This window comes from Pristis pectinata, chromosome 1 (assembly GCF_009764475.1).
Source record: "Pristis pectinata isolate sPriPec2 chromosome 1, sPriPec2.1.pri, whole genome shotgun sequence".
NCBI lineage: Eukaryota > Metazoa > Chordata > Chondrichthyes > Rhinopristiformes > Pristidae > Pristis > Pristis pectinata.
This window is the reverse complement of record NC_067405.1, coordinates 128990078-129004470: the sequence shown is the minus strand read 5'-3', so window position 1 is coordinate 129004470 and position 14393 is coordinate 128990078. Positions and strand designations below refer to the sequence as shown.

Genomic DNA, 14393 nt, shown 5'->3' with positions numbered 1-14393 from the left:
CAGTCCGCTCAGTGCGTGCATCTGCCTTCTACACTGTGCAGATTCATTTCTACGCTGTTATAAGGGAAAACAGAGATCCACAGAGAGTGACCCAGAGGGCCTTAGCATAACTGTTATCATGGATTGGGCTGGGGAGGTGCTGGGGCTCTAACGCACTGCTTGGAGCCCGCACGGAGATATTCCAGTGGAATAAATCCAAGCAGTGTTGTCACACACAGGGGCAGTGCACAATGGACACGCTACACCAGGATGAAAAATTGCTGCAGCGTGCCGAGCGTAGATCAGATCCAGGGGCGAGCTGGAGCGAAGTTGTTTGCACATACAGAGCCAGGGATGATCCTGCTCGCTCCGGGGACGGCTCTGGCTGCAGCCCAGTGATGTGACAACGGCGAAACCCACTGCAGCAGCTCCTGGGACTAGTATATAAAAAAATCCTGCTGCCACTCCTGCTGGAGCGCGTTACTAAGGATAGCTAAGAAGGGGCGGGAGGGGTGGACAGAGTCTTGCAACGACGCCGCTGCTCAGACCTTCCTTCCACATGTCCCTCAGAGGCAGGAGCGGTGCCGAGGTGCATGAGCGCAAAAGGCAGCCCGCAGACACACCGAAGGCGATCTGAGCTGGTTCACTACGCCGGGGGGAAACCTGCACTCAGCCAGCGGAGAGTGGCTCCGCTTGTCTCTCTGAGTACCCATCGCCTGTTGCAGCTCGTAACACTGAAACGTGCGGAAGCTTCTGTTTCTTGGTAACTTTTTCCGGTTTTGGGATTTTAAGACCGACCTGGCGTGCCTCAAAATCACTCTCTCCCCCTCCCCGTCCTTGAGCGCAGAAGAAGCAGGGTTGAACCAAACCTCGGGACTTTGTGGGGGCACAGTTGCCCCACAATATAAAAACTCTTCAAAAAGACTCCAACCTGCCTCATGTCCCGGAGAATAAGTCACCCTGGACAACTTTAGCTGGGAGCAAAATTCAAACCTTCATCCAAGTTTCTAATCAGTTCCATTAGAAGACTTCACTCCTTTTAGTATTCTACCAAACTCGGAATCCCGTCCAGTTTAACTTTGTACCTGAGGCGGGGACTGGAGTGTGGACAATGCTGACTGCTGAACTCCCGCTGATTCTGTTCCCTTGCCTGCTGAATCGCTACATTACAATGTCTCTGTTATTTATATTTCAGGTGAGTCACCCTCGGTTACCCTGCAGAGGGGAGCAGGCGTCCTTCTCAAGATAGATTGTTATTCGCACACTTGCAATGTCAATGTTTGTGAGTCTTTTAGTTCCCTCCGCCCTGCTTAACGCGAGTGTCTTTGCCAGCTTTCTCAGGGCGAACTCCAGAAGTCAGGCGGGGAGTCTTTGTTTGAGACGGAGACTGCCAACTGTCATGAGATCTGCTCGTGTCGACCTCCCCCGTTGCCCCCGCCGCCACCGCCCCCTCCTCCGCCCAGGCAATCGAGGTCTCCAAGTAAGTAGAGAAGATTCCCTTTGTACTATACGTGTGTGTGAGTGAGAGAGAGAGAGAGACAGAACCCTACCCCCTCCAAGCAATGAAGGCAGCTGGACTAGCCAGGATGGGCCCCCTCCCTCCCTTTTCTTGTTGATCTATCCTCGGTAAGGTCAGGAGTTTAATATCACCCTGAGGTTGAAAATAATGTTGAACGTGACCGCATTCTCTTGCAATTTGCGACTTCCCTTGACAAGGCCGAGGGAAAGCAAGAGACCTTTTGAACGAGTCTTGCCTTTTCTTTTGCTGTTGTGGGCGTTTCTTAATGACACCACTGGTCACTTCCACTCGGCAACAGTAACAAAGGCACAGCTTTTTAAGTAAAGTTTTACAGCGCTGGGAGATTAAAATTGTTTACTATGTAGAGAGTTACTTGAGCACTGTTTACTGCTAAATTTGAAAGAACAGAAACAGCTTTGATATCTTATTTGAAAAATTAGGAAAGACATTTGTTATGAATATATGTATTGCTGATAAATAAGTAATAAAAAGATGGCATTTGTTCACCATTTTTTGTCAAAGGTCCCCTTGCATTTATGAGAACATTCAAAGTAGGGCAGCCGCTTCACAAGTTTAAAGATTTGCACTGTGAATATTTTAATAGGCAAACATCTTCAGAGCGACCATGTCAGACTGTAGATAATATTTTCTAAACTTTCTATAAACGTGTATTTTTGTACAATTCAAATCATCATTGTTGAAATGTATTTTCATTTGCTGCTATTTTTGCTACACTGAATTTCACTGAGATTTACTGCAGATAATATTTGTTATGATCATTTATTGTAATCAAAATAAAAGTCAGTTTTATGATTCTTTTCAAGTAAAAATCCAAAAGGATTAATTGCAAAAGATTGCAAATGGTCTGGTAGATTTAGGGCATTTATCCCTCACAACCTGAAGGCTTCCCCTGCCGCCAGTGAATTCTCACAACTCTTCTGATGACACGTTTAGTTCTGTTTTCCTTTTATACTTTTGGCAGTTATTCACAATATTCCGTGTTGTGAGATTTATTAAATGCACAGTGCATGGCCAAGCTTTGCGAATGGTAAACTGCAAGCTGTCAGTGAAAGCTTTCCTCAGGCTTTTGGCTACACTAACAATAGATCAAGTCAGTGCATGGCCAGACCAAATTGCCTCTTTGTAATCATGAGATTATGCAACTTCACCCTAATACCAGGGGTGGGGTTTTGGGATATTCTTTTTCTGATAACATGATGGTAAAGGAAGTATAGCAAATATTTTGACATGAACGCAAGAAGGTTAGATTTTTGTGGGATCAACTGAAATAATACCTTTTATGACCTGCTTTTTTTTGTAAAAGGTTGTACTTACTGGTTTTAGAAAATTAAATGATACTCTGTAACATGTGGTGAAAGAGTTTGAAAGATGCATGTTATTCTTCTACAGTGAACCATCTACTTGGCAATCCTATTGCCATTGCAAAGGACTGTTTAATATTTTGATTATTTTTATCAACCATTGTTGCAGAGAAGTTGTGTCACAACACAGCCTTTTGTAGGCTGCTTGCCTTGTTTAGTTTAACAAAGGCTTTAAGAAAACATGCAATCTCTTAAGTTTTGAATGAATGTATTAAATCTTCATGTATAATATGTTTGACATGAGATGTAAATGAAAGGGAGAAAACCATTTTCTTATGTAAGGGTTCTGTGCAATATATTAAACTCGTGCATTGAATATATAAATGCCACAACACAATGACAGTATTTTGCCTTATTAACTCAAGTGGAAAATAGATATATCTGCTGTTTGCTTGAAATGGACACTACTTTGTTCTACTGTGCAAGTTTCGCCCTGCTCTCTGTCAAACAAACTGTATTTCCTTAATTTGTTGTCACCTCCTAGAAAATTATACTTCAACTATTATTGTCCATGTAGCTTAAATTGTCTCAAAATATTTTACTGTAAAATTGATTTTGTCCCATTACTATGAGTAATACCTATTCACTTGAAAACGTTTACATGCTAATTTACTATTTAAGTAGAAATAGCCATCACCAGATTCTATGTGTGACATGCACAAAATACTTCCCTTAGATATGCATTTTATCATTGCATCTTTAGTGGATGTTTCATGTTAATAATAGGTACAAAATGAAAATATGCAATGATTTATAAATGCAGAGGTTTTATCATGCAATGTATCGGGTATTATTCTATCCCTTTTAAGGAAACTGTCCAGTTGTTATAAAATAAATTCAAGTTATATCTCTCAAAATTTAATTGTTTTGTTCAGTTCCAGAAGAGAAGTGGGCAGCAGTATGTAACTACAAGTTTGTACCCATTACAAATTCAACAGTTTAACAACTGCTGTGCCATATTTCATGTATTACCAGACAATATCCCAGAGCACTGATTGGTATGTTCAGGATGTGCTGTTTTATATAGATGGGAACACTACACCTTGTGAATCACAATGGGGCAGGAATTTGCTGTACTGTGGAAACTTCAGCTGAACCTATATGAGTGTTTAAATGCAAAAACATGCTAGTTTTTACAAGTGTTGAGGCATTCACCTGTAAGCTGTGTGGAAAAACATTCTGCCATCTTGTTCCTCATTTCAATTTATTGAATAGCATGAAGCTACTGTATTTCCATCTTGGACACTGACGAAACTTGTAACAGAAATTTAAGTTCTGTCCATTTCCACCTAAGTAGATTCCTTCTGCTGGGGTTGTTCCTGGAATGAAGTATTCCTGCTACGTGGATAGCCAAATGAAGGTGAAGCTTTTCTAGAGCAGTGTATAAGAAAACAGTTATGTAGAGATTTTAATGATGAAGGACTTAAATGTGGAAAATAAAACAAAAAAGATGTTTCTAGCAGCCAAAGGTTTGATAACCAAATGGCACAGATTCAGCAGTAGATAAGAGCCAGAAGCAACACAAGAAAAAAGTCTTTGCGTAAGAAGTGATTAAGATTTGCAATTTTCTGTTCGATAATGTGGAGGATACCAAGCTAATTGTAGTCTTAAAAAGGAATTGAATAAATAGTTGTGGAAAAAATTGGACAGATATGGGGAAAGAGCAGGAGAGTGAGACTAATGAGATTGGTCTTTGAAAGGTCAATACTGACTCAAAGAGCTGAATAGCTTCTTTTGTAATTCTATGTACAATTTTAGCAGCAGGTTAAGTTTTTGTAACTGCTAAACAATCTTACTCGCAACTTTTATGAGTAAGGAATCAATTTCCTTCAGTTTTGTCATGATCATTGATTAAAAAATATTTGAACCAGGATATGGCTTGGTTGGGATTTATATATATAAAAAAAATACCATTCACTGAACAGTTACTTGAGTAGCTAGCAAATATAAGAAACAGTGTGGCAATTCTTTCACCCCTTTTATTACATTCTGCCCATTGAATTATCCTTCTGCTTATATTTAGGACTAAATGTTTCTTTAAAGCTACGGAGGCTGTTCATTTCAAGTAAACTCGGTAAATTTGCACAAACCCAAATAAGGTATATTCTGGGTCAAATATTTTATGTTACACTTTTAAAAGGTGTTTTTCTTTTCCATTTCAATTTGTTTTTATGGTCACTTTAACCAATACTTAAATATATTAAAAATAGAAATTATCCTATTGGTGAGAGTTTGTGAATACTTGCAATCTCCAAAATACATAAGCAATTATAATCCAAAACAAAAAAAATGAGGTGTGAGCAACATCCTAAAATGTTAGGTACATAATTATAAATATTGCAAAAAGATTTTCATGGCTATTGGATTGGATTTGTAATTTAATCCTTAGATAATGTTACTGATTATGAAAATATTAACAAAAAAAATACATAGAACATAGAACAATTACAGCACAATTCAGGCCCTTCGGCCCACAAAGCTGTGCCGAAAATGTCCCTACCCTAGAAATTACTAGGCTTACCCATAGCCCTCTATTTTACTCAGCTCCATATATCTATCTAACAGTCTCTTGAAAGACCCTATTGTATCAGCCTCCACTACCATTTCTGGCAGCCCATTCCATGCACTCACCACTCTCTGAGTAAAAAACTTACCCCTGACATCTCCTCTATATCTACTCCCCAAGCACCTTAAACCTATGTCCTTGTGGCCACCAATTCAGCCCTGGGGAAAAGCCTCTGACTATCTACCCTATCATCTTATACACCTCAATCAGGTCCCCCCTCATCCTCCGTCTCTCCAAGGAGACAAGGCCAATTTCCCTCAACCTGCTTTCATAAGGCATGCTCCGCATTCCAGGCAGCATCCTTGTAAATCTCCTCTGCACCCTCTCTATGGCTTCCACATCTTTCCTGTAGTGAGGTGACCAGAACTGAGCACAGTACTCCAAGTGGGGTCTGACCAGGGACCTATGTAGCTGCAACAATATCTCACGGCTCCTAAATTCAATTCCCCGATTGATGAAGGACAATACACCAAATGCCTTCTTAACCACAGAGTCAACCTGCGCAGCCGCTTTGAGCATCCTATGGACTCGGACCCCAAGATCCCTCTGATCCTCCACACTGCCAAGAGTCCTACCATTAATACTATATTCTGCCAACATATTTGACCTAGGTAGAGACATCTTTGACATGGTAGAAACATCTTCTGTGTTTGCAGAACACAGAGGCAATGTTGGTAAAACCAAAACTTACTGCCTATCCATAGATTCCCTGTGAAGGTATTGATGGGGCTTCACCTCCATTCCTTTGTGGTCTTGTGGTGGAGAGGGTGAGCAGCTTCAAGTTCCTGGGCTTCAACATCTCGAAGGATCTATCCTGGGCCCAACGCATTGATGCAATCACAAAGAAAGCACACCAGCGGCTCTACCTTGTTAAGAGTTTAAGGAGATTTGGTATGTCACCAATGACTCTTACAAGTGTCTAGATGTACAGTGGAGAGCATTCTGACTGGTTGCATCACAGCCTGGTACAGAGGCTCCAATGCATAGGATTGCCATGAGGCTGCAGAGGTCTGTAGACTCAGCCAGCTCCATCATGTTCCCACCATCAAGGACCTCTTCAAGAGATGGTGCTCAAGAAGGTGGCATCCATCACTAAGGACCCTCACCATCCAGGACAGGCCCTCTTCTTGTTACTACCATCGGGGAGGAGGAACAGGAGCCTGAAGACCCATTCTCAATGATTTAGGAACAGCTTACTCCCCTCCGCCATCAGATTTCTGAATGGTCCATGAACCCATGGACACTCCCTTGTCATTCCCTTATTTTACACCATTTATTTATTTTATAATTTAGAGTAATTTTATGTCTTTGCGCTGTACTCCTGCCGCACAACAACAAATTTCACGACATATAAGTCAGTGATAATAAACCTGATTCTAATTCTTGGACAGAGTTAAATCAGGAATTCCAGCATACGGACTGAGAAGCATTAAAGGATGATCATATCTGCCTTATTCAGGACAGTGTGTGACTTGGAGGGCAACATGAAGGTGTTTCCACACCATTGCTGCTGTTGTCCTTCTCAGTGGGAGGGATTACTGTGGGTAGAGATGCTGTTAAAATGGGCTTAATGTGCCTTTCAAATGAGATGTTAATCTACTTTGGGTATTTTTAAATCAAGCATCCAGAGTACAAGTTGAAGTTCATGTGTGCTGATTTCTGGTCATCAAACTTAATGCAATGAGGGTGTGCTTCAGCAAACAATATTTTGTGATCCAAGGACTCCCAGCCCAATATTGCATTAGATCTTTGTTGTGGGAGTTCCCAACAGCTGCTGAAAACAATCAATAGGCCTTGTGTATATATATGTAAATGAGGGGTGGGGAGGAAGGATGTAATGCCTATTTTAGGCCTAACTTGAAAATCACAAAGCAGAATTAAGCTCTGCTCCACTCAGGAATTTTAAATCCCCAACTACGCAGTAACTGGTGCTATCCCATTGTGCTCAAGCAAATTATTAACAGTGAAAAATGGGTGTGTCACCTATGAAGGCACAATACACTAATAGAACATAGACCACTACAGCACAGTACAGGCCCTTCGGCCCACAATGTTGTACCGACATTTTGTCCTGCTCCAAGATCTATCTAACCCTTCCCTCCCACATTGCCCCCCATTTCTCTATCATTCATGTGTCTACCTAAGAGTCTCTTAAATGTCCCTAATGTATCTGTCCCCACAACCTCTGCTGGCAGTGCATTCCACACACCTACCACTCTCTGTGTAAAAAAACTTAACCCTGACATCCCCCTTATACCTTCCTCCAATCAAGTTAAAATTATGTCCCCTCGTATTAGCCATTGTCGGCCTGGGAAAAAGTCTCTGACCGTCCACTCGATCTATGCCTCTTATCATCTTGTACACCTCTATCAAGTCACTTCTCATCCTCCTCCTCTCCAAAGAGAAAAGCCCTAGCTCACTCAACCTATCCTCATAAAACATGCTCTCCAATCCAGGCAACATCCTGGTAAACCTCCTCTGCACCCTCTGTAAAGTTTCCACAACCATCCTATAATGAGGCGACCAGAACTGAACACCAAGTGTATCTAACCAGAGTTCTATAGAGCTGCAACATCACCTCATAGCTCTTGAACTCCATACCCCGACTAATGAAGGCCAACACCCCATACTCCTTCTTAACAGCCTTATCGACCTGCGCGGCAACCTTGAGAGATCTATGGACATGGACCCCAAGATCCTTCTGTTCCTCCACACTGCTAAGAGTCCTGCCATTAACCTTGTATTCTTAAATGAGTGAGCTCATTTTCAAGCTAGCCTCATACTGCCCTGTTGAGATATGTTGTCAATGCAACACCAGGAATGCAACTGAAGCAAGGACTTCATCAGTTTCTGATGACCTGACTGGCTCTCCTCCCTCAATCTGGAGCAAGAAGTTGAGTCGTTCATTTGCTATTCATGAGGTATGGCTATGTGGATACTGGCTACCTTGTGAAATGTGCTATATATGCTCAAACCCATTTTCCACCCTTTTCTGTGGGTACTAAACATCATTTTCCCATTGTGGTTTATTAACATTCTTTGCATGTAAATTCTACAAATTGACTTTGCTGAAGTGGTAAACTAAAACTCTTCAATATCTCTTCCAAAGCCAATGCTTCCTGTTTCCAGATCTATTTATGGAGCTTTCTCAGCACCTTTAAGGCTGTATTTTATTCTGCAGTTACATTAGAAGGCTGCAAGGATGCTTATAAATTCCAGTACTAGTTTCATTATTGCTTGATCAGGCAGTGGGAAGATCAGTAGGGCAAATAAGTGAACAAAGTGGTAGACTGGATGCCACTTTATAGGAAGGACATCATTGCACTGCAGAGGGTGCAGAGGAAATTCACTAGGATATTGTATGGGATGGAGCATTTCAGTCTTGAAGAAAGGCTGGATAGGGTCGGTTTGTGTTCCTTGGAGCAGAGAAGACTAAGTGGGCACCCGATAGAGGTATACTAAAACTATGAGAGGCAGAGATGAGGTAGATAGCAGGAAACATTTCCCCCTAACAGAGGAGCCTGAAACTAGACGGCATAGGTTTAGGGTAAGGAAAAGAGATTTAGAGGAGGAATTATTTTCACCCAGAGGGTGGAATCTGGAATGCACTGCCTGAGGGGTGGTTAAGGCAGGTACGCTCATGGCATTTAAGAAGTGTCTAGCTGAGCAGGTGGATCACATAGGATAGCATAGAAGACAGTGGACCAGGTATTGGTAAATGGGATAGCATGGACATGGTGGGCAAAAGGGCCTGTTTCTATGCTGTATGGATCTATGACTTGGGAATTTAGATTTTTGAGTCTCTGAGGAGAGTTTGATTATTGTGATATCCCTCTTTATTTCCCCCATCACATGTTCCCAACACAGAAGAATCTTATTTAGAAATGGTAAGAAAAATTTGTTGTTTGCACGAATCTGTTCATCTAATCTTCAGATGGGTTAACCAACTAACTCATTTGAAGGGGTTGAACAGCAAAAACTGCAGATGCTGGAAACCTGAAATAATGGAAAATACTGGAGATACTCAGCATATCAGGCCTTAGCACATCATGATATCTGCCCTATTCTATGCTTGCAATTGGATGTGGCTTTTTTAAAAACAAATTTTAATGCAGAGGCCTAATACATTTGGCTCATAGTGTAGCGGTTAGCGTAACGCTATTACAGCGCCAGTGACCCGGCTTCAATTCCGGCCGCTGTCTGTAAGGAGTTCGTACGTTCTCCCCGTGTCTGTGCGGGTTTCCTCTGGGTGCTCCAGTTTCCTCCCACATTCCAAAGACGTACGGGTTAGGGGCTGTGGGCATGCTATGTGGGGCCGGAAGCGTAGCGACACTTGCAGGCTGCCCCCCAGCACATTCTCAGTAACGCAAAAAAGACGCATTTCACTGTGTGTTTCGATGTACATGTGACTAATAAATAAATATCACCTTATTGTGTCATTGTCAAATTGTGTTTTTCTTTCACTGATGCTCACTGATAACTGCTATAAGTATAAGATATTCAGGAGCAGGACATAAGTAAGCTACATAGGTTAAAGAAGCTGGCAGATGGAGTACAATGTTTGAAAATGTGGCATTGTCCATTTTGGCAGGGAAAATAAAAACAAAGCATATTATCTAAATTGTGAGAGACTGCAGAGCTCTGAGACACAGAGGGATTGGGTATCCTAGCACAGGATTTCTAAAAGGCTAATATACAGGTACAGAAAGTAATTAGGAAAGCTAATAGAATGTTACCTTTCATTGCTTGGAGAATTGAATACAAAAGCAGAAAGGTTATCCTTCATTTACATAGAACCATACGAAGACCACATCAGGAGTACAGCCTTGCTCTCCTTATTTACATGTGTTTGAAACAGTTCAGAGAAGGCTCATTAGCCTAACTGGAATGGCTGGGTTGTTCTGACAAAAGGACATCAATCTGAAACGTTAACTCTTTTCCTCCCTCCAAAAATGTTGCTGAGAACCTCCAGCATTTTTCTTTTCATTTCATTTGATGGGAAGCAGGATAGGATATTCTTTGGCATCAACACACTTGATATTATCACTAGATATTGAAATGTTGATCACTATTACCAATGGATCGTCAGTTTGGAAGTTATTTTCATGGAACATCTTACTTGGTTTTTGTCTCCTTAATTTCATATGTATCTCAGCGAGAAAAGAACTGAACAGCTCAAGAACATAGTTTTAAAGGGGAATTCTGCTGTGTGCATGAACTAAAGTCAAAGAATGTATCAGAATATATCTCAGAGTTGTGCTGTATTTGTTCCTTTATTGAATGTGGAGCTGAAGATCCAGAGGGAGTTCTGTTCCATCCTGTCAAATTATTTTTTCTGTGCATCCTGAAAGATTACCAGGGCTGGTGTTCATCTTTGGAACTCATACAGTTAGTGCTTTGCTAAAGTTGTTAGAACAGTGTCTTCCATTTATAAAGTTCTTTGGTAATTAGTTGTATTAATATCTTCCTGTGGAAATCTTATTTAAAAAAAAACCTTTTTTATTCCAGAATTACTAGGATATTACCTTTCTTGCATATTCAGACTTTTCAATTAATTAATCTTCCAGCCTAATTTATGCTGTCATGTGTTAAGGCATATGAATGAAAATTCCAAATGTTCATTGCTAGTTTATTCTATGACTTTTTTATTAATTCACTTTTTCGATGTGGAGATTGCTGGCTTTCAGAAGGCAGTAGTGAACCATCTTTGTGAACCACTGCAAGTCTACTGGTGTGGGTACTTCCTCAATGTTATAGGGTAGGGAGTTCCAGGATTTATATCTGGTGACAATGAATGAACAGCGTTATAGTTCCAAGTCAGGATTTGGAGGAATGTTCCCTTAGTCTGTTGCCATTGTCTCTCTTGGTAGTAGAGGTTATGGGTTTGTAGATGGTATACACTGCACATCGCAGCCATGTGTGCCATTGGTGGAACAAATGAATGCTTAGGGTGGTAGATGGGGAGCCAATCAGACAGGCTGCTTAGTTCTGAATGCTGTCAGCCTTCTAGAGCACTGTTGGCGCTGCACTCATCCAGGCAAGTGGAGAGTATTCCCTCACTCACTTGTGCCTTGTCAATGGTAGAATGGTGTCAGGAGGCAAGTCACTCACTGCAAGATACCCAACTTCCAACCTGCGCCTGTAGCCACATTATTTATTTGGCTGGTCTGGTTGAATTTCTTGTCAGGGTGACCCCCAAGGAGGTTTTCGGTTGGTGACAGTGAAGATAAAGCCATTGAATGGGTTTATCTTTTGTTAGAAGTGGTGTTGCTTAGCAGTTTTGTGCTTTGAATGTCAGCTGTCCAGACCAGAATGTTATGTAGGTTGGAGCATTGTTTTTTGAATTCTTTATGTTATGGGGTGATAAACAACAGAAAAGCATTGGCTATTGTAACTGTAACTTTGGGGTTTTACTTTGTGGATTAAGGTGCATTTTGCTTTACTAATCTGTGCGTGGAACATGTATTAATTTTCTGCATAAGATATTGTTTGAATTCTATGAGCCACATTGGTCAGCCTTGGACCAGGTAGCTTTCCCACCTCTGACTTATTCAAAGGCCAGGCTAAGATTTAAGGACATTCTGAGAGACTGTATTTATTTGCAATAAGGTTCTGATTGCTCTATGTATTTATCTGCTTGATGCCAAGTTTTTGTATACAAATTATTGCTGTAAAATTATCGAAAATACAATGCAGTTCCTTTGGATTCTGACAGAGAAACAGCCTGATATCTATAGCAATGGTAAATTTACCTGACCAATAAAATGTGTTATTACAGGCATGTTTGTAGGAACGATGTTCCCAAATTGCCTGACACGTATCCACCACTATGGCGGTATTTCAAAAATAATTTAATAGCTTGTGCTGTATTTTGAAATGTGCCCAAGGGAAGGAGCTACATAAATACAAAATTTTTCAACAACATTAATATTGGGTCACCTAACCCTTGTTTAAGAAGAGGCATTTCTTTTGGTGTGGGACTAAGTGAAGCAGAATCATTTCGGCAATCATTTACAGCCCATATTTCAAGAGGCTTGATCTTTGCATTTTAGTGAAATAAGTACTTAAAATGAGAAATAAATTATGGGTTCAAAATGCCGTTTAGCTGCTGTGCGTAGGAGTTAAGGTTCTTGTGTTATAATTGCCCACACATGTGATTATATATGCATGAAATGTAAAGTAACATTAAAATAACTATTCCTTTTATTCCCCTCCAAACAAATGGAAATATTGCCTCAACTGTTTCTGTCATAATGGCAGAGCAGTACAAATATGCTAGCATGGAACAATAGGCCAAATGGCCTTTGGTGTATTGTAATTCTTCACTTATTCTGTATGTGCTTACACATTCATGCAGTTGCATTTGTACCTTCACATGTTTTAAAACCAAATCCAATGAGGATCATTCATTACGCACAAACCCACAACTGTTGCATCTGCTTGTGGATCTGAATTCACAGAGCTAAGGAGGAAAAGTAAGAGTGCTTTCAAGACAGCAGATAGCTGCCACTGCAGGGGCTTTTGAAATTTGACTACACAGCACCTGATGTTTAGGTATTAAGATTGGTCAGTTTGCTTTGTGATGTGCACATCTGTGGTGGGGTTTGTGCAATCCCTCGTATTCAGAAGGCCACTAACATGGGAATATTTGTGTTATACAGAGCAGGCCAGTCATGGTGTTAATTCTTGTGCAGTGCTGGTAAGTTGGATCTGAACGATGCACTGATGCCATGTGTTTGACCTGCATTGAAGGCTAGTGCTTAACAACAGGAACTTGCAACTCCACCCCTTTCCCAACCCTTAACTAAAGTAGTTAAGCTTAAACTCCTCGACAAGCTAAAATTGACAAACTTTTGGGAGGATAATAACTTGTCAGAGCACGGTGTTGTATTGCTGCTTATGGAGAAGTATTGGTTCATGCTTGCGGAGATCACTGCTTCTGAAGATGTAACAGGAGCAAAAATTGTCCTAGGTTACAGAAAAATTCTTGCACCCAAGCATTGCAGTCTTTGAAACCTACACTCTTGAGGGAGAATCATGAGAGGGCAGCCAGTAAAAAGAGGCAGGAAGAGGGGAGAAGGGCCCTTAGTAGAAGGGCTTACCCAGGAGTTCTCCTTTGTGGACCTCAATGAGCAATGATGCATGAAGCAGCTCGTTTTTACCAGTTGGTGCTGATGATAATACATCATAGGATGCAGCCACAGAGTGACAGGGAAGGTCACAGGGATCATGAATTTGTATGTTTCTGGATCTTTTCCATCTGTGTAGAGGACATCTGCAGATCACAATTTCATTAAGAAAGTCATGTGATCTCTCTCCTTTAGGAAAGTAGATTTTACTTCTTCGCCTTTGATAGAGAGAAGAAAACACCAGGAATATATGGACTTGCAGGGCACCATTGCCTGTATACTGGAGACATGAGACTGCAGATGCTGGAATCTGGAGCAACAAACAAGAAGCTGGGGGAACTCAGTGGGTCAAGCAGCATCTGTGGAGGGAAATGGACAGTCGAGGTTTCAGGTCGAGACTGTTCATCTGGACTGCTATATCTAACCGTCCTGAACATGCTCCATTTGAATCCTGAGACCTTCCACAACCACAGTGTCCCGATTGGTAAGCTGGGCAGTGACCATATCAAGAGAATAATGATGGTAGTTGTTCCATACCAAGGCAGCGATCATAGTTTTTATTTTGGGGCATCTTTGAGCTGTAACACTGGAACAAAGAGTAGCTTTTCGGACATGGGGCTATCTTTTCATCATCTGGCTATTCATTTCAATCCAAAACCCAAGCACTGGAGGAGAATGTACGTAAAACAAGAAAGACACTGCTTCCCGCAAGACCGTTGAGCGAATCAGTCATGTTCTCGGGCATTGTTTGCTTTGCTTGGAATAACTTGGAGGAACTCTTCAGCATGCAGAATCACAACAGAATGGACCTCCAGAGC

The 14393-nt window shown here is 41.3% G+C and overlaps 1 protein-coding gene across 3 annotated transcripts in view; it reads left to right on the top strand.

Moving 5' to 3' along the window:
- Positions 1 to 243: 243 nt before the first annotated feature.
- Positions 244 to 14393, top strand: part of prima1 (proline rich membrane anchor 1) — a 113867-nt gene continuing 99717 nt past the window's right edge. For all 3 annotated transcript variants that reach the window (XR_007956042.1, XM_052012599.1, XM_052012589.1), the window contains exons 1-2: positions 244 to 1174; positions 1312 to 1459. Coding sequence is in view for 2 of the 3 variants with exons in the window: in XM_052012599.1 (XP_051868559.1) it covers positions 1091 to 1174; positions 1312 to 1459 (232 nt within the window). In the remaining variant the exon portion in view is untranslated. The remainder of the gene's footprint in view (positions 1175 to 1311; positions 1460 to 14393) is intronic.